This window comes from Nycticebus coucang, chromosome 6, assembly GCF_027406575.1.
Source record: "Nycticebus coucang isolate mNycCou1 chromosome 6, mNycCou1.pri, whole genome shotgun sequence".
Taxonomy (NCBI): Eukaryota; Metazoa; Chordata; class Mammalia; order Primates; family Lorisidae; genus Nycticebus; species Nycticebus coucang.
The window spans coordinates 78095953-78118526 of NC_069785.1; the positions used below are offsets into that span (position 1 = coordinate 78095953).

General features: G+C 43.0%; 1 protein-coding gene across 3 annotated transcripts in view; it reads right to left on the reverse strand.

Moving 5' to 3' along the window:
- Positions 1-79: 79 nt before the first annotated feature.
- Positions 80-22574, reverse strand: part of SIN3A (SIN3 transcription regulator family member A) — a 90580-nt gene continuing 68085 nt past the window's right edge. For all 3 annotated transcript variants that reach the window (XM_053595985.1, XM_053595984.1, XM_053595983.1), the window contains exons 17-21: positions 17141-17314; positions 13678-13770; positions 12535-12629; positions 5647-5854; positions 80-1415 (exon numbers count right to left, since the gene is read on the reverse strand). In XM_053595985.1, the coding sequence (XP_053451960.1) occupies positions 1185-1415; positions 5647-5854; positions 12535-12629; positions 13678-13770; positions 17141-17314 (801 nt within the window). In that variant the 3' untranslated portion in view covers positions 80-1184. The remainder of the gene's footprint in view (positions 1416-5646; positions 5855-12534; positions 12630-13677; positions 13771-17140; positions 17315-22574) is intronic.

Sequence of the window (22574 nt, forward strand, 5' to 3'; positions counted from 1 at the left end):
CTGGATAAGTAAATGAAGCCAAATGCTCTGCTTCACAAGAGTTCTCTGGTGAGGACAAGGGACTTGGGTTGAGAGTTTATTCCTTAAGTAAGAACCAAGCTTTATTTATTTACAAAAAAAAAAAAAAAAAAAAGAAAGAAAAAAGAAAAAGAAAAAGTTGGGGGCAAGGAGGAAGACAAGTTTTACACAAAAGTACTACAATGGTAACTCCCTTTGGTAAAAAGTGTAATAAATGTCTTGTACATCTGTTCATAGGTACTAAATCTGAAGCCACATATTACTATGGTACACAATAAGCTAGAGCAGTTATGCTAGCACATCAAAGCATATTTCTTTTAATAAAAAATTGACATTATGTACATTATTTACAAAAAAAGAAAAAGCAAGTTAAAATTGTGTGTGCACGTGTGTGTCAGAGTAAAGCTGGTGGATGGCACTAGGGTAGACTAGTAAAGAAGCAGATACAAAACAGTTCCACGGGAGCTAAAAAGGACGACTGATTTGAACTTGAGGTTGAGAACCAAAGGAGAGAGAAAAGGGTGGGGCAGCAAGGGATTCATCAGGGATCAAATCCACAAGATGATCAATTCCAAAGCCAAACTGCAGATCCCAGTTAAAACCTAATGTGTGATCTTAGGTGTGCTCAGGTGAGGGAGGGAGGCAGGGGGAGGGTGTGAGTATTAAATCTGTTTTTTTTTTTTTCCTTTTGGGGGTAGAGAAGAGGAGCAGTGACCATCACAGTTACAATCCATCTGAGCATTAAGTCCTTCCCCAGTCTGTTTTGTAAATGCACCTCCATCCAAAGTGTGAACAGCATCCAGTTCCCTCTTTGAAGGTCAGGCCACAGAAGACTCCAGTCTTAGCTCTGCTGGTGTGTGCAAGCAAGCTGCTTGTCTCTGTGCTTGCATGGATCTCCTTCCCCTCCAGGGCAGGCTAGTTCCCTAACCCACTTGGGGAAAGTTCCAGCTCCACCTTTGTAAGTATGTATTCATGTTCCTTAAAGGTAGCCCACTTAATGCCAATTTGCACCAGCCACACAGATCAGGTGGCCATGTCCCAGAGAGGCCCAGTGAGGCTTGAAAGGCATCTTCCTTGTTTCTTCAGTGTGTGTGAGTGCACATGCTCACCACAGAGACACACACACACACACACACACCTTTAAGTTACTTGCTCTGGCTTTGCAGTTAAGGAGCTTTGAATACTGTGCCGTATTTGACACGATACTTGTTAATGCTCACAAAATGCAGGGTCTCTGTATCACAGGTGGTGGTACAGGGCACCAGGCCCTCCAGCCCCTCACCCATGAGCCACTTGCTGGTCTCTGCTGCCATTTCACGGGGCACATGCTCCTTGGTCCATTTATCTACCCAGGCCTGGAACCTCTGATGTAGACGCTTGCTTACACGTTCATGAGACTGCAAAACAGAAAAAGAGAGAAAAAATTAAGTAGGACCAAAAAAAGCCCTTCAAATAAAAAGACCAACTTTCTCTTTAAAGTAGCAAAGGAAAGATGTGGACTCAAAGTCTTAGACATTATTGGCTAGTTTCAAAAAAACAAAAGGGAGAAAAAAGTTTTTTTTTTTTTTTTTTTTTTTTTTTTTGGCCGGGGCTGGGTTTGAACCCGCCACCTCCGGCATATGGGACCGGCGCCCTACCCGCTGAGCCACAGGAGCCGCCCGAGAAAAAAGTTTTTAAAGAGGGGAACTGAAAGAGGCAAGAACATATAGAGCATGTTAAGGTAAAGGAAACCCATAAAGCCCCCAAAGAAATGTCAACACAGGCTCTGAGCAGAACAAGCTCACTGTTCAATTTTAGCATGCATCAATATGACTGGGGAACATGTAAAAATACAGATTTTCTTGGTTCCACAAATCTGCATTTTAAGCCAGCTACAGTAAGCTACAGGTATTAGTCACTTCTGTTGGCATGGAGATCCACTTCTAAGACAGTGAAAAGCAAAAGGCTTAAAACCCACTCTCCCTTGACTGTATTACCCCACCCTTGCTAGAAGAGTCCAAAGCACAGCAGATCTTCAGTGGAGTATTATGTTCCCACCTCTGCACTCACTAAATACTTCCTGGTGGCCACGTGTAAGCATAGTATGGGATACAAAGATAAAATTGGTGTTGCCCAGCTCCCTGAAGAATTTGAATCGGAGACATATAGACACACAACACATAGCAGTTACACTCAGTGCCAAGAAAGATAGTATAGCTGATCCTTAAACAAGGTGGGTTTGAACTATGTGGGGCCATTTATATGCAAATTTTCTTCTGGACTGCAGCCTCTTCCTCATTCCTCTTCCCACTTGATATGAAGACCTTTATGATCATCCACTTCCACTTAATGAACAGTAAATGTATTTTCTCTTCCTTAAGATTTTAACATTTTCTATTCTCCAATTTAACCTTACTGTAAGAATATAGTATATTCATATATACAGTTATAAAACCTATAACATGTATTAATAAACTGTTTATACTATTAGTAAGGCTTCTGGTCAACAGTGGCTATTAAGTTTTTGGGATGTCAAGTTATGCCTAGGCTTGGGACCTGTAGCTCAAGCGGCTAAGGCAGAGTAGGTGGGTTTGAATCTCGCCCAAACTGCCAAACAACAATGACAACTACAACCAAAAAATAGCCAGGCGTTGTGGTGGGCGCCTGTAGTCCCAGCTATTTGGGAGGCTGAGGCAAGAGGACTGTTTAAGCTCAAGAGTTAGAGGTTGCTGTGAGCTGTGATGCCACAGCATTCTACCCACGACCACAACTTGAGACTATCTCAAGAAAAAAAACAACAACAAGATATGCCCAGATTTGACTGTGTGAGAAAGGAGGGTCAGCATTCCAACCTCTGTGTTGTTCAAGGGTCAACTGCATATTAAACTGCTCACTCAACATCCTCTTTACTCTTTCACAGTTCTTTCAAATGTTAGTTCAAAACAGAGTGTTTCACCTGCCTTTTTTTTTTTTAAGAGATGGAGTCTTTTTACCTTGTCACCCTTGGTAGAGTGCTGTGGCGTCACAGCGACCGACACAACGCCCGGCTATTTTTTGTTTCCAGTTTGGCCAGGGCCAGGTTCGAACTCACCACCCTAGGTATATGGGGCTGGCGCCCTACTCACTGAGCCGCAGGCACCTCCTGACTCTTTCCTATTAACAAATGAACGCCTAAACTTTCAGATTACGCAGAAACAAAAACCCCACCAACCCCCCAAATCAGTCATCTGCCTTGATGTCCTCCTTTTGCTTACCTCCCAACATTTGATCCACCATCACATCCTGTCAATTATATTTCTGAATATCTACAATCCAATTCCTACAATGCTACTGCCATCCCAGTAGTCTGGATAGCTATTATATCTCACTGGAACAAGGACAGCCTTTTGAGTGCTTTACAACTTTGTAGCCACACTCACTCCCTCACAGAAGTCTGAAGTCCAAGCTATCTTTGTCAATGATGTCCCAAAGCACTTTTGACAAAATCCAAACCTTGGCCTATGAGGCACAAGTACTGTGGCCCCTGTCTATCCTAACTTCATATAAGTTATGAAGGTAGCCTTGGGCCACAATGGTGTTTTCAGTTTCTAAAGCATGCCAAGTCCTTAGGAGGCTGAGGCAAGAGAATCACTTGAGCCCAAGAGTTTAAGGTTGCTGTGTGCTATGACGCCAAGCCAAGCCGTTTCCTCTCTCCCAGCCTTGCATTGCGTTTTTTTTTTTTTTTTTTGCCTAGCAAACACGTGCCCTCAACTTTTCATTAGGTTAGCTCCTTGTCATTATTCAGGCCTCACACATCACCTCCTTACAGAAGCCTCCTCTAATGAAAGCAAGGCCTGCCATAACATCTGGTACATAAACGTACCCAGGTGGTCTCAAAACTGGGGTATAATGTGAAAATAGGTAGGATTCACACAGTAGAAGATCAGACGCTGGGGCCAGGCCTGGTGGACTGCCTGAGTTCACGGATTCGAGACCAGACCTGTCTCTAAAAGAAAATATAGCCAGGTGTTGTAGCAGGCACCTGTAGTCCCAGCTACTTGGGAAGCTGAGGCAAAAGGATCACTTGAGCCCAACAGTTTGAGTTTGCTATGAGCTATGACACCAGCGCATTCTACTGCAGGTGACAAAGTGAGACTCTGTCTCAAAAAAAAAAAAAAATTCAGACACTGCTTGAAATGTATATGTTGGGAATAGGGAATAGCTTCACCAGAAGAAAGTGTCACCAGGTATTTACCTGCTGCTTATGTGGGTTGAATTGTGCCCCCTAAACCCCATTTTTTTTCCTTATTGAGAAGAGTTTCATTTTGTTGCCCTTGGTAGAGTACCATGGCATCATAGCTCACAGCAACAAACTCTTGGGCTCAAGTGATTATCTTAGCCTCCCAGTCTCTTAGCTGGGACTACTCAGGTGCCCGGCTATTTAGAGATGGGGATCTTGCTCTTGCTCAGGCTGGTCTCAAACCTGTGAGCTCCGTCAATCCATCCACCTCAGCCTCCCAGAGTGCTAGGATTACAGGTGTGACCCACTGCACCTGGCCCTTCAACCCAAATTTGTATGTTGAAGTCCTAGTACTCAGTACTGAGGACAGTCTACAGAACTCAGAACATTACCTTATTTGGACACAGTCACACAGGTACCATATGAAAATAAAGGCAGGGATCTACTCAAGAATGCCAAAGATGGCCAATAAAGTGTCAGATTCTCCCTCACAGCTCTCAGAAGTAATCAACGCTGCCAATACCCTAACCTTGGACTTTCTGGCCTCTAAAACTGCAAGACAATAAATGTCTATTATTTAAGCCACACAGTCTGTGGTATGTTGTTATAGCATCTTTTTTACATAGCAAAGTAATAAATGTGCTCCCTCAACAATATTCAGCTCCAAAAACAGTTTTTTTTTTTTTTTTGGAGACAGTCTCACTTGGTCACCCTTGGTAGAGTGCTGTGGCGTCACAGCTCACAGCAACCTCAAACTCCTGGGCTTAAGCAATTCTCTTGCCTCAGCCTCCCAAGGCAGCTGGGACTATAGGTGCCTGCCACCACGCCTGGCTATTTTTTTTTCTTCCAGTTTTGGTCAGGGTGGGGTTTGAACCCGCCACCCCGGTATACGGACCTGGCGCTCTAATCCTGGAGCCACAGGTGCTGCTCTACGCCTGGCTATTTTTAGAGATGAGGTCTGGCTCTGGCTGGTCTTTTTTTTTGTCTTGAGACAGAGTCTCAAGCTATTGCCTTGGGTAGAGTGCTGTAGTGTCACAGCTCACAGCAACCTCCAACTCCTGGGCTTAAGCAATTCTCTTGCCTCAGCCTCCCAAGTAGCTGGGACTACAGGTGCCCGTCACAACACCCAGCTATTTTTTGGTTGTAGTTGTCCTTGTTGTTTGGCAGGCCTGGGCTGGATTCGAACCTGCCAGCTCCGGTGTGTGTGGCTGGTGCCCTAGCCTCTTGAGCTACAGGTGCCGAGCCACTCAGGCTGGTCTTGAACCTATGAGCTCAGGTAGTCCACCCACCTTGGCCTCCCAAGTGCTGGGATTACAGGCATGAACCACTGCAACTGGTCAAAACAGGTTTTCATAAAGAAAGAAGAATCACTTCCCTAGTCCTAGTAGGAGAAAGAAATGTGTAGAGAAATTCCAGTGACTCGTTCTTACCTGATGGGCCCGGAGCAAGGCAGTCCTCCGATACATGTAGTCCTCTGACTTGATCACATACACCATCTTGTAGGAATTCAGCTTGAATCTACACTCTAGCTTATCCAGGCTATCTACATTCTCCATGGTCTTCTTGCTGTTTCCTTCCTTCCCTTCCTTTTCCTGTTGCTCTCGACCACGTTGACATTTCCGAATCCGCCGAAGATTCCTACAGAGCAGAAGAGTCCTACAGGATGAGAGCTCATCGAGACAGATACCCATGACTCCCCCCAAATGAGTTGTCCTTATTAGTTACATATATACAAAAATGTTTGATGGTTTTATTGTGTAAAAAAAATTTCAACTACAAGGATACATAGAAAAGTAGAAATCTTCAACAAATTCCCTACCTACACTTCTCCAATCCCATTTGCCTTGGTAGAGGCAGCCACTTGTTAGCAGTTATAATTTGAAACTTCTAGGCCTCTTTGAATTTATGTAGCATCACAGCTCACAGCAACCTCCAACTCTTGGGCTCAAGCAATTCTCTTGCCTCAGTCTCCTGAGTAGATGGGACTACAGGTGGCCTCACAACACCAGGCTATTTTTAGAGATGAGGTCTTGCTCTGGCTTAGAATGGTCACCAACTCCTAAGGTCAAGCAATCTACTTGCCTTGGCCTCCCAGAATGCTAGGATTAAAAGCCTTCCCTTTTTTTTTTTTTTTTTTGAGACAGAGTCTCACTTGGTCACCCTGGGTAGAAAGCTTGACGTCATAGCTCACAGCAACCTCAAATTCTTGGGCTCAAGTGATCCTCTTGCCTCAGCCTCCCTAGTACGGGCACCTGCCAAAATGCCCAGCTATATTAAAGAGGCTGGGTCTTGCTCTTGCTCAGGCTGGTCTTGAACCTGTGAGTTCAGGCAATCCACATGCCTCAGCCTCCCAGAGTGCTAGGATTACAGGCATGAGCCATTGCGCCCAGCCCTATAGTTCTGCTTTGTGGTTTTTTTTTTTTAATTTTTTTAGAGATAGAGTCTTACTTTGTCGCCCTCAGTAGAGTGCTGTACTGTCACAGCTCACAGCAACCTCCAGCTCTCAGACTTAGGCAGTTCTCTTGCCTCAGCCTCCCAAGTACCTGGGACTACAGGTGCTTGCCACAACTCCTGGCTATTTTTTTGTTGTTGCAGTTGTCATTGTTGTTTAGCTGGCCCAGGCCGGGTTCGAATCTACCAGCTTGGGTGTATTGGCTGGTGCCCTAGCCACTGAGCTACGGGCACCACTAAGGTTTATTTTTAAAAGAAATAGGATCATACTACGTATTTTGTCCACAACTTTTCACTTATTGTCATGAAGATTGTTTTTAAATTTCACTACATAAAATTGGCACATTATCTCTAACTGTTGCAGAGGAACGTACCCCAATTAAACCATTCCTTAACAGCCTCTCTCAACTGAGGTCCTTAACTGAAGCACATAATAAAAAATTATCTGAGTGGCTTTTTTTTTTTGAGACAGAGCCTCAAAGCTGTCAACCTGGGTAGAGTGGCGTGGCATCATAGCTCACAGCAACCTCCAACTTTTGGGCTCAAGCCATACTCCTGTCTCTGTCTCCCATGTAGCTGGGACTACAGGCGCCCGCCACAATGCCTGGCTAATTTTTTGGTTGCAGCCGTCATCGTTGTTTGTCGGGCCTGGGCTGGATTCAAACCTGCCAGCTCAGGTGTATGTGGCTGGCACTTTAGCGGCTTGAGCTACAGGCGCCAAGCCCTGAGTGTCTATTTTTAAAAATTCTCATGAAGACATTACAAACTAGTGCCATTCTACACACATAGGAAAGAAGATAATTAATCTCATCAATGGATGCCCTTGGTGTGGGGTGCTAAGTCTTTTCAACATCTAGTGGAACAAGGCTATCGGCTAGACAATTATATCGGCATCCCATACTTACTTTGCTACTAAAAACATTGCTTCATTGAATATCTTTGTATGCATATATTTTTACAGGACAATAATTCTTTTATCCAATGACCCTGGTGGGGAGTCCCCAGGACCCCTACAGGATGTCAGTGAGATCAACACTAATATGAAAATATTATTTGGCCTCCCCCCTTTTTTTTTGAGACGGAGCCTCACTTTGTTTCCCTCAGTAGAGTGCCATAGTATCACAGCAACCTCAAACTCTTGGGCTTAAGCGATTCTCTTATATCAGCCTCCCAAGTAGCTGGGACTACAGGGGCCTACCACAACGCCTGGCTATTTTGAGAGATGAGGTCTCACTCTGGCCCATGCTGGTCTTGAACTGGTGCGCTCAGGCAATCCACCTGCTTCGGTCTCCCAAGTGCTAGGATTACAGGTGTAAGCCACCTGACCTGCCTGACTATTTGCCTTTTTCACTGTTTTGATTTGTACTGGCTGTATAAAAGTAATGGTGAAAAAAATGCTGGTGGTTGGGCCAAACTGTACTTTGTATTCTGTTCTGACCATACACTGACATTAAGGGAAAAGGCCAGTTTCACTTAACAATGTCTTTGATGAAGAAGAAATAACATGGCTGGGTGCCCATAGTACAGTGGTAACGGCGCCAGCCACCTACACCAAGGGTGGAGGGTTTGAACTGGGCCTGGGCCAGCTAAGCAACAATGACAACTGCAACAACAAAAAAATAGCCGGGTGTTGTGGTGGGCGCCTATGGTCCCAGCTACTTGGGAGGCTGAGGCAAGAGAACCGCTTGGGCCCAAGAGTTTGAGATTGCTGTGAGCTATGGTGCCACGGCACTATACTGAAGGTGACATGGTGAGACTCTCAGAAAAAAAAAAAAAAAAAAGAAGCAATAACATTTTTTGCCCTTATACCATATAAAGGCAAGGAATAACATTAAAAAAATTAAATCCCATCCCCTCCATTCATATCATTTTTGACACGTTGTATGATAAAATGGGAACTACACATAACTTCAGTGTACTAAAGTACAATGGTATTCTTGGAGAAAAGCACTTAAGTAATTGCTTGATTTATAAATGGATCACCATTTGCACCTGAAAGAATGACTGGCTCAATTTAGCTTTAGCCAAGAATTGGTAGATAATTTCTCAAAAATGAATAAGGGACCTATCACGCCAAGGTAAACAACGTTGTCATTAGTAAGATTTAAATTTTCAAACAAAAGTAGGAATTTTGGTAAAGCTGGGATCCACCAGCCTGAGCTTGATACGTTCCCAATACTTGGAAGATGTGTTTGACAAGACAATGGTGATATTAATGAATGAGATTCTGGTGGGGGGTGGGGGGTATTGTAAAATGTGTCGATATTTAGTAGGTCTTCATGTCTTAAGTGAGCTAGGTTTTTTTTTTTTTTTGGAGAGAGTCTCACTTTGCTGCCCTTGGTAGAGTGCTGTGGCCTCATAGCTCACAGCAACCTCATACTCTTGGGCTTAAGTGATTCTCATCTCTGCCTCCTAAGTAGCTGGAACTACAGGCACCCACCATAATGCCTAGCTATTTTGAGAGATGGGGTCTTGCTCTGGGCTGGTCTTGAAACTGTGATCTGAATCCACCCACCTTGGCCTCCCAGAGAGCTGAGATTACAGGCATGAGCCAGCTTGCTTGGCCTTAAATAAGCTAGTTTTGAAATCACCAATTGCATGAAGTTACAAAATCATGAATGAAAAAAGATTCACTCGAAGTACAAGATAAACCAATGGGTTAACTAAATGAAAAATTCATTGATATCTGGATTGATATTACAAGTAACCTTTTAAAAACTACCAACTACCACTGATAGTATTTTTTTTTAAATTTTATTTTATTTATTTATTTTTTTGAGACAGAGCCTCAAGCTGTTGCCCTGGGTAGAGTGCCATGGCATCAAAGCTCATAGCAACCTCCAATTCCTGGGCTCAAGTGATTCTCTTGCCTTAGCCTCCCAAGTAGCTGGGTCTGCAGGCGCCCGCTACAACGCCTGGCTATTTTTTTGGTTGTAGTTGTCATTGTTGTTTGGCAGGCCCGGGCTGGATCCGAACGCACCAGCTCTGGTGTATGTGGCTGGCGCCCTAGCTACAGGCACTGAGCCACTGATAGTTTTCTTATTATATCAAAGAAAAATTTCCACAGTTACCAATTCAGCTTTGATTTTTAACATGAAAAATATTACTAGCACAATCCACATAAATAAAAGGTCTCTGGAATATTCAAGCTCTCTTATTAGAGAATATTGGGTCTCAAGGCCAAAAAGACTCAGAATCTTAAAGACAAACAAATCATTAGAAACTGAAGTTCTAGGGTGAACATTCCATGCATTTTAACTGACCTATCCTCAGAATGACTGTATCAATTTCTTTTCTTATAATATATTAGAGTGCCCCTAACATCTTCTGTAATACAGATTATAAATCTTTTTAGAACTCTGCCAATCTGGTGAGAAATACATTAATAGTATGTATGTTTACGGTAATTGTCAAAAGGGTGTTCAACCTTTTGGCTTCTCTGAACCACACCAAGAGAAGAACTGTCTTGGGCCAGACATTAAATACACAAACACTAACAAAAACTAACAAGCAAAAAAACAAAACAAAACAAAAAATTCTGTGCTTAAATTTCATGACATCCACCATCACAGATAAGCAAAAAAGAAGTCCTCACAAAATCCACAACTGGTTTGTAGGCCACAAGTCGGACACACCTGATTGTAGACTATGTCTGTTGTGTTGTGAGGGGGCCTTGACACAGAGCAAATACTTGAAATCTATTAAATAAATGAATGCATGACTGGAGAACCTGCAAGGTTTTTCTTTGCAGGTACCCTTTCTCCACGTTCTCATTAGGGAATTAAGTCTAATAATACCAGGAAGATAACATTTTGGAAATGTTAAGACATGAGATTTCAATTCTAAACTTTTAGGAAGGAACAAAGTCACTTTATCTAGTTTTTTTTTTTTTTTTTTGTAGAGACAGAGTCTCACTTTATGGCCCTTGGTAGAGTGCCATGGCATCACACAGCTCACAGCAACCTCCAACTACTGGGCTTAGGCGATTCTCTTGCCTCAGCCTCCCAAGCAGCTGGGACTCTACAGGCGCCCGCCACAACGCCCGGCTATTTTTTGGTTGCAGTTCAGCCGGGGCCGGGTTTGAACCCGCCACCCTCGGTATATGGGGCCGGCGCCTTACCGACTGAGCCACAGGCACCGCCCACTTTATCTAGTTTTATTTCTGAAATTTGTTTTCATACCAAGAGGGCCAGCATTACAATTTGCCTGTATATGGGGGAAAATTTTTTAAATTCTGTGCAGAAAAAAGTTAATAGGTAGGTGTGTATGTGTGTGTGTAAGTTCATCCCTGTAATGTTAACACTCTGGGAGGCGAAGGTGGAAGGATTGCTTGAGGCCAGGAGTTTGAGATCAGCCTGAGCAATAAATATAGCAAGACCTCATCTCTACAAAAAATAGAAAAATTAGCCAAGTATGGTGGCACATGCTTGTAGAGTCAGCTATTCAGGGGGCTGAGACAGGAGGACTGCTTGAGCCCAGAAGTTTGAGGTTGTAGTGAGCTATGACGATATGATTATATTCAGAACTCTGTCTCAAGGAAGAAAAAAAATGTTGACATAGTAGGTCTAAGATTGCTAACCTTTGAAAGTCCTGCTTATAAAATAAGACTGGCCCTTGGCTGGGGTCTGAGATCTTGTATTTTGGGAAAGTTTCTACTATTCTCTAAATTACGTTAGTAGCTCACAGTACCTAAACTGTTTGTACCAACTATGGCTTATGTTGAAAACTTGCTTTCCTTCTGAGAGTTTGGAATTTTGGTACAAACTAGGCATAGAGTACCTATATGACCAGAATGCCATAAAAACCCTGGTACAGACCAGGCAAGGTAGCTCACGCCTATAATCCTAGCACTCTGGGAGGCTGAGGCAGATGGACTGCTGCCTGAGCTCAGGAGTCCGAGACCAACCTGAGCAAACATAGACCCCAACTCTACTAAAAATATAAAAACTAGGGCGGTGCCTGTGGCTCAGTGGGTAGGGCGCCAGCCTCATATACCGAGGGTGGTGGGTTCAAACCGGCCCTGGCCAAACTGCAACAAAAAAATAGCCAGGCGTTGTGGTGGTTGCCTATAGTCCCAGCTACTCGGGAGGCTGAAGCAAGAGAATTACCTAAGCCCAGGAGTTGGAGGTTGCTGTGAGCTGTGACACCACAGCACTCCTCCGAGGGTGACAGAGAGAGAGGCTGTCTCTTAAAGAATATATATATATATATATATATATATATACACACACACACACAAAAACTAGCTGGGTGTTGTGTAGTCCCAGCTACTGGGGATGCTGATGCAAGAGGACTGCTTGAGCCCACGAGTTTGAGGTTGCTGTGAGCTATGAAGCTGCAGCACTTTACCCAGGGGATAGTGTAAGACTCTGTCTCAAAACAAAATAAAATGTGGTGCAGTCTCTAATGAGCTTCCCTGGTAGACAGTATTTCATATGTGTTGTCACAACTTCTTGTTGGAGGAATTAGAGCATCCTGCGTGACTCCACTGGGAGAGACTCTTGGAAGCTTGAGTTGGCTTCCTCCAACTCTGCCACAGGCAACTTTTCCCTTGGGTTTTTGCTGTAAATAAATCAGTTATAGGTATGATTACATGCTGAGTCCTGTGAACCTATATTCATTCACATCCAATGTAGAGAAGTAATTGCGGATTTCTCTAAAACTTTCATCTCCCTGATGCTTTGACCCGTGCTCCAGGTAAACACATGTAGTAACAGCCATACAGACATTGAAATAGCATCCTCAGCAGATAGAACAAATGAACAGAATGAGTGAGAACCAAGAATCGGAAAGTCATTCAACTCTCCATTTCCTCAACTGTGCACAAGTATTATATATAATGCTGACAAGTGACTCAGCTCACTTACCTTGGGAGAAATACTGGTTTCTGTGCCAGATGTTCTCGAAGCTCAGGAGAGGTAGTATCAGAATTCATGTATCGCTCCACATAGTCTGACCAGCGCTAGGACGGTAAACACAAAACAGAGGTGGAGAAAGACCACAAACCCGAGCTTCAGCCTCATCGGTTAGTGTAGTAAATCCTGACTAAGATGTCTAAAACCAATAAATTTCAAGATCCGTGAAGTCTCTTTCCATAATGACATGCTTGTTATGATGTGGTATTGGAACACAGATTAAAAATTCTGTTAGCCATCAATACCACACCTTTCTCTGAGATGCTCACGTTATCATAAGTCATACATGGTTAGAAGGTGGCTCACTGACAAGTTTTATTTCATCACAGAGGCCTTTGTTAAAGAACAGAATATACAGTGGCGGATGGATTCTTCACTTGAAAATAAGGATTTCTGGCATCTCTTGAAGAAAAACAATTGAAACGTTTGGCAACAAGTCAATATTCACGTTAGTCTCCCTGCATGTCCTCCCGACATCATACATATAGCCTACGAGACTCAACTAAGATAATCCATTTCTCCATCTACTCTGTGGGCTGAGAACTCCTAGCTTCGTCTGTCCAATAAAAATGAAACATGACTCAAAGGATCAAGATGACACTGGGAAGATGGCACCTCAGTTGTTGTTTCTTATACATTAGGAAAAAGCTAGAAAGCAGTCAACCACAAAACTTCCTCAGAGGAGATAGCTTCACTGAGTGAAAGATGAGGTCCTCATCTATACCCAAGCAGCCCTTTTATTCAGTGGAAAAGGTGTCTGGACCAGGAGTCTTCAAACTTTTTAAACAGGGGGCCAGTTCACTGTCCCTTAGACCATTGGAGGGCCGGACTACAGTTAAAAAAAAAAACAAATCTATGAACAAATTCCTATGCACACTGCACATATATTATTTTGAAGTAAAATAAAACGGGAACAAATACAATTATACCGCCTCATGTGGCCTGTGGGCTGCAGTTTGAGGACCCCTGATCCATACTTTAAGCATCCTGGTTCTGATCCTTAAATGGGCCTAAGGTAGATGGGCCTTGGAGAGGGTGACTGGGCAAACGATCAGGACTTGTCAGGACATAAGGGCTCTGTGTACTTGCCCATACCTCTGCTTCCACAGGGTCATCGGAATTTTCCTCTTCTGTGTCCAGAAGCTCAATGGTCAACTGAACCTGGCCTTGGCTCTGAACGAACATAAGCTGCAAATAAGAAAACCTGAGTGTAAACAAAAGATCATTTCCAAAGCTATAACCCATCTTCTCAGGGGTTGGAGATGAAGGGGCAAAAGTTATAAAACTTTGCTCCAATTGCAGAGATAATGAAGATATGCAAAAGCCAGTGATAAAAAAAGCAAAGTCCATTCTTGCCACCAGTAAAACGAAATTATCTTAGAACAAAAAGTATCCTGTTTCAAATGTCTTTAATAAAACAATAATCAATGCCAGTAAAGAGTGCTTTTAAAAACAAGTATACTGGGCGGCGCCTGTGGCTCAGTGAGTAGGGCGCTGGCTCCATATACCGAGGGTGGTGGGTTCAAACCAGACCCCGGCCAAACTGCAACCAAAAAATAGCCGGGCGTTGTAGTGGGTCCCTGTAGTCCCAGCTACTCGGGAGGCTGAGACTAAAGAATCGCCTAAGCCCAGTAGTTGGAGGTTGCTGTGAGCTGTGACGCCACAGCACTAAAAGGGCAATAAAGTGAGACTCTGTCTCTACAAAAAAAACCCCCAAAACAAGTATTCTTTTCATTAGAAATATGGCATAAAATGTCAATGCCTTTTCAACTAATAGGACTTAATATAAAGATATAAACAAATCTAGATAGAGGAAAAAGTAATAAAGAAAATTTCATACCAAAGTTAAGTGGAAAACATTAAATACAACAAAGATGAACAATTTACATTTATACTGCAATAAAGACTATGGAAGAAATCTAAATATCCTTGAAATAAGGAACAAAAAAATATGAATAATGTTAGTAAGTGCTTTTTTTTAGACAGAGTCTAACTATGTTACTCTGGGTAGAGTGCTGTGGCGTCACAGTTCACAGCAACCTCAAACTCTTGGACTTACTCAATTCTCTTGCCTCAGCCTCCCAAGTAGCTGGGACTATAGGCACACACTACAACACCCAGCTATTTTTTAGAGACAGGGGTTGGGGCTGTGTGTGTGTCTCACTCTTGCTCAGGCTGGTCTCGGATCCGTAAGCTCAGGCAATGCCCCTGCCTCGGCCTCCCAGAGTGCTAGGATTATAGCATGAGCCACTAGGCCTGGCTTTGAAATTCTTAAAATTGAGTTCTGCTAATGTTATATGATTTTTTAAAAATTCATACTTTAAAGCAACACACTGCTAAAGGCAAACGCACCATATTTTGCATAAAACTATCAACAGTGATGGCACAAGGCTCTCCCCTTGAGAACCCTGGGGTTTTCAAGGTGTAAGGGCTTTCTATAGGCAAGGTAACTATCAGAAGCACACAGAGAAGATTAGAGCTGGAAAGAAACTGGAGAATTATTTATTTCAACCTTCTTCATTTTACACAGGGAGAAAACAAATTGAGAGAGTGGCTTTGAGAAATCACAAATCACTAGTTAATAAAGACAAAGTACCAGATGCAAGATCTGGCTCTCAGTGTTCTTTTAAAGAAGATTTAAATATTCCTATCTGTTAGAAAAATTTACAAATTTATGTTCTTGTTTACTAATGGAAAAAACAACAATCACACACACAAACATAGTTACTTCTAAAATAAATGAGAGGGGAAAAACCCTGCATTTGTATAATTTACTTTTAAGAACTGCAAAATATGCCATCCAGTATTCATAACAGGCTTTCCTTAACCAATCCCCACAGTAGGGTGGACATCTAGGTTGTTCCCAACTATCTTCTTTTATAATTAGCCATTATAATGCTGAAAAACTGGAAACAGCCTAATGCTCAGCAATAGTAAAAGCATTAATTCTCTATACTACTAAATACCCATTAAAAAAAAGGAGTTGGACAGTGCCTGTGGTTCAAGGAGTAGGGCGCCGGCCCCATATACCGGAGGCAGCGGGTTAAAAAATCCAGTCCCAGCCAAAAACTGCAAAAACAAACAAAAAAAAAAAGGTAGTTGAAGACCTGAGGCTTTGCTAGTTCAGCAAAATTAAGTTAAAAAACATTTTGCTGAGTGGCGCCTGTGGCTCAAAGGAGTAGGGTGCCGGCCTCATATTCCTGAGGTGGCAGGTTCAAACCCAGCCCTGGCCAAAAACTGCAAAAAAACAAAACAAAACAAAAAAAACATTTTGCTTAGTGTAATCCCTTTGAAAATATGTATTCAAGAAAAGTCTAGCCAAGTGGGGTAGGAGGATTTAAAAAAAAAGATTAATCGTTATGTTTATTTCTTTTTTCTTTTTTTTTTTTGGAGATAGGGTCTGGCTCTGTCACCGAGGCTGGAGCAATGGCATCATCATAGCTCACAGCAACCTCAAACTCTTGGGCTTAAGCAATACTCCTGCCTCAGGCTCCCAGGTAGTAAAGACTATAGGCGAATGCCACCATGTCCAGCTATTTAATTTTAACTTTTTAGTAGAGACAGGGTCTCAATTATGTTGCTCAGGCTGCTTAGGCTTGTCCCCAGGCAATCCCCCTGCCTCAGCCCCCAAAGTGCTATCATTAAAGAAGTGAGCCATCTTGCCTGGCCTGAAATTTTTTTTTTATTATGGCCGCAGATTTAATGCATAAACTTTTTTTTTTTTTTGGAGACAGCCTAATTTTGTCACCCTAGGTAGAGTGCTGTGGCAAATAACCTCAAACTCTTCAGCTCAAGCGATCCTCTTGCCTCCGCCTTCCAAGTAGCTGGGACTATATAGGCACCCACCACAACACCTGGCTGTTTTTAGAGACAGGGGTCTCTCACTGGCTCAAGCTGGTCTTGAACTCCTGAGCTCAGGCAATCTACCTGCTCTGGCCTCCCAGAGTGCTAAGATTATAGACATGAGCCATTGCACCTGGCCTGCATAAACATTTTTTCAACAATAAAAATTATAAAGCATTATAATACAAAAAATGTTCAGAGAAAAAGATAAAATGTAAAATTATAAAAATCATAAACTTTTTTTTTTTTTTGAGACAGAGCCTCAAGCTGTTGCCCTGGGTAGAGTGCCTTGGCATCACAACTCAGAGCAACCTCCAACTCCTGGGCTCAAGCAATTCTCCTGCCTCCGCCTCCCAAGTAGCTGGGACTATAGGTGCCTGCCACAATGCTGGGCTATTTTTTAGTTGCAGCTGTCATTGTTGTTTTGGCAGGCCTGAGCTAGATTTGAACCCGCCAGTGCAGGTGTATGTGGCTGGCACCTTAGCCGCTTGAGCCACAGGCACTGAGCTGACAACAACCAACTTTTCTAAGGGCAGGAAAGATACCTACTTCCACTTTTCCGAGTTATTTATATTTCCTCTGATGAGCTCATTAGAATTCTAAAGTTTCAGGACTGGTATCACTGGGTCAAAGAACACTGGCTTTAACTCTTAGTTTACAGAGTACTAACAATTTACACCAGCAAGGTCCTTGGCTACATGAGCAACTCTCTCACCTTAAAGCAATTCTCATCTGACATAAGCTGCTCGGCTTTCCGCTGATACGTTGACTCCAGGAGGCTCCTTGAAGTCTGTGTGTTCAGCTGGCCTCCGGTGGCCCCATTATTATTTTCTGCCAGGTAAAGGTCAGTCACCTGCACACAGATCTCATCACTTACAATGTGCTGCAGCTGGAATCAAGTGGAGGCAAGTTGTTAGTGAATCAAGAAACTATTTTTTCCTGTTATACCTTCCTTTGATCCAGTCATTCAACTCAAAAAAGGATTTTTTAGGGGGCTAGTAATTTTAGAAAATCAATCACACAAACCATTGTTATTTTCTTGGAGAATAACCAAGCCAAGATTGTCTACCATATCACTGGTCCATGAATAAAAGTTCCATATCTATTTAAAAGCAAAACCAGGTAACTTAGATTAATGGGTCACTTACTTAAAATTCTAAGGATCTATAAATTTACATGGCTCCTTTGATCCTCACAATTACCCTGGGAAACAGGCTCAAGAGGCAGGGTATGTGCTGTTATGAGACAGATTCATGTAAGTTGGAAAAACTCGCTGTGTAAACTGGGGTAGAGAGAGGCCTTGGAGAACCACAAAAGCAAGGTAGGTCCATGTCATGTTGCCCATAGTGGAGTGGAGAGCAGTAGTGTCAGCTTAGCTCACAGCAACCTCAAACTCATGGGCTCAAGCAATCCTCCTGCTTCAGTCTCCTGAGTAGCTGGGACTACAGGCACCTGCCACAAAGCTGGGCTAATTTTTTCTATTTTTAGTAGAGACAGGGTCTCCCCTTCTCAGGGTAGACACGAACCTCCTGAGCACAAGTGATCCTCTCACCTTAGCCTCCCAGAATGTTAGGATTACAGAGTGAGCCACTTTACTCAGCTAACGAAGTCATTTTCTTTTTGTTTTTTTCTTTTAGAGTCTCACTTTATCACCCTCAGTACAGTGCCGTAGCGTCATAGCTCACAGCACCCTCCAACTCCTGGGCTTAGGCGATTCTCTTGCCTCAGCCTCCCGAGTAGCTGGGACTACAGGCGCCTGCCACAACACCCAGCTATTTTTTTGATGCAGTTTGGCCAGGGCCAGGTTCGAACCTGCCACCCTCGGTATATGGGGCTGGTGCCCTACCTGTTGAGCCACAGATGCTGCCCTAAAGTAACTAACTTTCAATACAGGCCAGCCATGCAATGCTAGGTCACAATTGATAACTTTTATGAGAATCTTATTTAACTACCTAACTGACTAGAAAGCTGAACCTTTCAGTTCATAGGGAATGAAGTCCCATTCTCACAGGTCATAAGGTATTTCTATTTGAAATAAAAATTCCCACAAATGAAACTTTACCCATCAAAATGACAGAGAATGTGAAAAGCGGAAGAAAGTAAAACGTTAATTTTAGTATCAATTTGTCTATTTTGCTTTAAAATTCTCATAACCACCAAGCCATCTTACTTTTAGGAAGATACATTTTTTTTCTTTTTTTGAGACAGTCTCAATATGCTGTCCTCGGTAGAGTACCGTGGGATCACAGCTCACAGCAACCTCCAACTCTTGGGCTCAAGTGATTCTCTTGCTTCCTCCCAAGTAGCTGGGACTACAGGCACCCACCACAAAGCCCGGCTATTTTTGGGTTGTAGTTGTCATTGTTGTTTGGCAGTCCCGGGCTGGGTTTGAACCCGCCAGCTCCAGTGTATGTGGCTGGCTCCCCAGCTGCTGAGCTATAGGTGCTGAGCCGGTACATTTTTTTTGAAGTGTAACTATGACAACCACTTATTTTTAACATTAAATAAAGTGTTCAATGACAATTATGTGTATTAGTAGATAACTGGACATAGGGCAAGGTCAAGGGCTCCAGCAACTGCAGAAGGTTAAATAAATTAGAATCAAATGGATTCAGATACAACCATTAAAATACTGCCTTTGATGACTTGATTAGCATAGGGAAAAGCTTAAAATATAGTGTTTAAGAGAAAACGAGTACACCCAAAGCATAATCTCTACCATGTAGATAATTTTCCTGCTTCACATTTTCTTATCAAAGTAGACTATGCTACTGACTCCTCACTCACATCTTCTCTTTAGATATGTGACCCCTTCCTGAGTCTGTAGGAAAGGCAGCACTACAAGTCTGGGACAACCAGGCAAGACCGGTCCCATGCCTAGCTGGTGAGATTTTTTGTCCTGCTAATTTGAAATGACACATAGAGTATCTGGAAGATTTTCATCAGAGGAGCATCTGTATGCAAAAGCCAAATAATGCTGGGGCCAGAGGCACCACTGTGGCAAGCCAAAGCCTTTGAGGGCTGGAAAAGCCTGAAGTAGGTGCCCAATGTCCGTGTGAAGAGAGAAGCACAGCAATGGAGCACAAGTCTGGAACGAAGGCATTCAGGAGAAAAATAAAATGTGTAGCCCACTCTTTACATGGTGTGGCCATATTTTGACTTCTGTACATAGATGTCTGTGACATGGCCTATTCTGTTCTCAAAATGAATCCCTCTTAAATCAGCCTGGAAAAGGTAAAATAAATATATGGCTTTGACTTGGAAATGTATGTTCTACTCCCAGTTCATAATAAAGTCTGTGGGGAATACCAAATGAGTTGAGAAGAATGAGAGAAGAGATGCCTCCAACTGAAGGAGTTTAAGATGGGAGGCTTGGACATGTATTAAAACATCAATGATTCTGGGTTTTTCCGGATTAAACATGTTTCTATAAAAAAAGAATTGAGAGGGCGGTGCCTGTGGCTCAAAGGGGTAGGGTGCTGGCCCCATATGCCAGAGGTGATGGGTTCAAACCCAGCCCTGGCCAATAAAAAAAAAAAAAAAAAAAAAAAAAGAGTTGAGATCATATATATATATATATATATATATATATATATATATATATATATATATATATATATATGTATGTATGTATGTTACTGACTCAAAATCCTAACTAGATGCTTCTAGTAAATGAACTAATTGTATCTTTTATTTCAAAAACCAACCTCTGGCTTATGAAACATGTTTTATTGGACTTTTTCTTGAGACAGAGTTTCTGTTGCCTGGGCTAGAGTGTCATGGCATCAATCTAGCACACAGTAACCTCCAACTCCTGGGCTCAAGTGGGCCTCTTGTGTTAGCCTCCCAAATAGCTGGGATGACTATAGGTGCATGCCCCCATACCCAGCTAATCTATTTTTAGTAGCAACAGGGTCTTGCTTTGCTCAGGCTGGTCTGGAACTCCTGAACTCAAGTGATCCTCCAATCTTGGCCTCCCGGAGTGCTAGGGTTACAGATATGAGCCACCCTGCTCTGCCTATTGGAGTTCTTTTAAGGCCGTGTTGGCAGCCAGGCATGGTGGCTCATGCCTGTAATTCTAGCATTCTGAGAAGCCAAGGCAGGTTTATTGGTTGAGCTCCCAAGTTCAAAAACAGCCTGAGCAAGAGCAAGAACCCTGTCTTTAAAAATAGCTGGGTGTTGTGGCAGCCACCTATATACTCCCACCCAGCTACTCAGGAGGCTGCTTGAGCCCAAGAGTTTGAGGTTGCTATGAGATATGATGCCATAGTACTTTACTGAGGGTGACAAAAGTGAGACTGTCAGCTCAGCACCTGTGGCTCAAGCAGCTGAGGTGCCGGCCACATACACCTGAGCTGGCAGGTTCGAATCCAGCCCGGGCCTGCCAAACAACAATGACGGCTGCAACCAAAAAAAATAGCCAGGCGTTGTGGCAGGCGCCTGTAGTCCCAGCTACTTGGGAGGCAGAGGCAGGAGAATCACTTGAGCCCAGGAGTTGGAGGTTGCTGTGAGCTGTGATGCCACAGCACTCTACCCAGGGCAACAGCTTGAAGCTCTGTCTCAAAAAAAAAGCCATGCTGGTGACAAGGAAGACTTTGTTCCTAGCTGTAACATCAGCAAACTTATGAGCAAAAACTGCTTAAGCACAGGGGAATCTCTATTTTATACAAATTTAGGAGAAGTTAACAGAAATTAGTCTCTCAAAAATTATGTCTACTGGCTTGGTGCCTGTGGCTCAGCACCCAGGGCACCAGCCACATACACCAGAGCTGGCAGGTTCAAATCCAGCCCTGGCTTGCCAAACAATGACAACAACAATAACAACAAAAATTATGTCTACAGCTGACTGTATTTGTGTAATGATTTCCTTTTTCTTTCTTTCTTTTTTTTTTTTATTGTTGAGGGTTCATTGAGGGTAGTGTGTAATGATTTCTGATAGTCAGCATCTAGACCCCTTATGAGAAGGCCTAATAACTCACTTTTAGGGATAAACTATTTGCTTTACAACTTTCCCCAACATGCCAAGATTCATTTATGGAGAAGTCAGAACCTTCAATGAGGAAGAAAAGAACTTCAAGGTTTCACGTGGCCTGTGTCAATGCCCAGGCTCTTCAGCATGTGGGCAAAAAGAGCCAAGGAAGCTGCAGAACAGGATGTTGAAAAAAAAGAAAGCCTTATTGGAGACTTGTAGTAAAACAAAGGTAAAACTGGGTCTCAAAAACAAAAACAAAGAACAAACACACAAAAAAGTAGCATTCCAACAATGGACTCTGATCTCTTTGGGAGTTCAGAATTCAAGTCCGAGGATTAGAAACGCATGTGTTGGGCGGCGCCTGTGGCTCAGGGAGTAGGGCGCTGGTCCCATGTGCTGGAGGTGGCAGGTTCAAACCTAGCCCCGGCCAAAAACCACAAAAAAAAAAAAAAAAAAAAAAAAAAAGAAACGCATGTGTTACAAGCTATTTGTTAAAAAGATATCACTGTTGTAAAGACTATATATTTAGAACCTCTCAGGGGGCAACAGGAAAAAAAACACAGAACCAACCAAAATGTTCTAAGAGGGAAACTCAGAAGAGTGAGTGGGCAAAGTACTATAAAAGATTTATATAAAACCTTTACCATAAGAAGAATTTCAAATAGCAAACAAAGCAAGTGTATAGAATAAAAACTCCTATGGAAGAGGAAATGTTACACACTATGTGCTCATCCTGGCGGACGAGGTAACATATGTGCCAATAGGGCAGGGAGCTGGGGTCAGAACCAATGTACTGCCCAGAGGTAGCCCACAAGAAAGGGTCTGAGAGTAGGCTCACAATAAGAAAAGTAAAGGAGCCAATTATGTGGCTGGAACACTCCCATTTTGTTAACATGAGAAATAACGACATCACATTAACCCCCTCTTCCTGTCTTCAGCTATGCTCATGAACACTGTTACAGGAGAAAATTGCCTTTCCTTTCTTTCTTTTTTTTGTAATTTTTGGCCGGGGCCAGGTTTGAACCCGCCACCTCTGGCATATGGGGCCAGCGCCCTACCCCTTGGAGCCACAGGCGCCACCCAGAGAAAATCACCTTTCCTTTTTAACAGAAATTCTGCCTTTTCTTTCCCTGATCCATTGTTAAGTAAGGACTTCTTCCCAGACCCACTCTAGCTC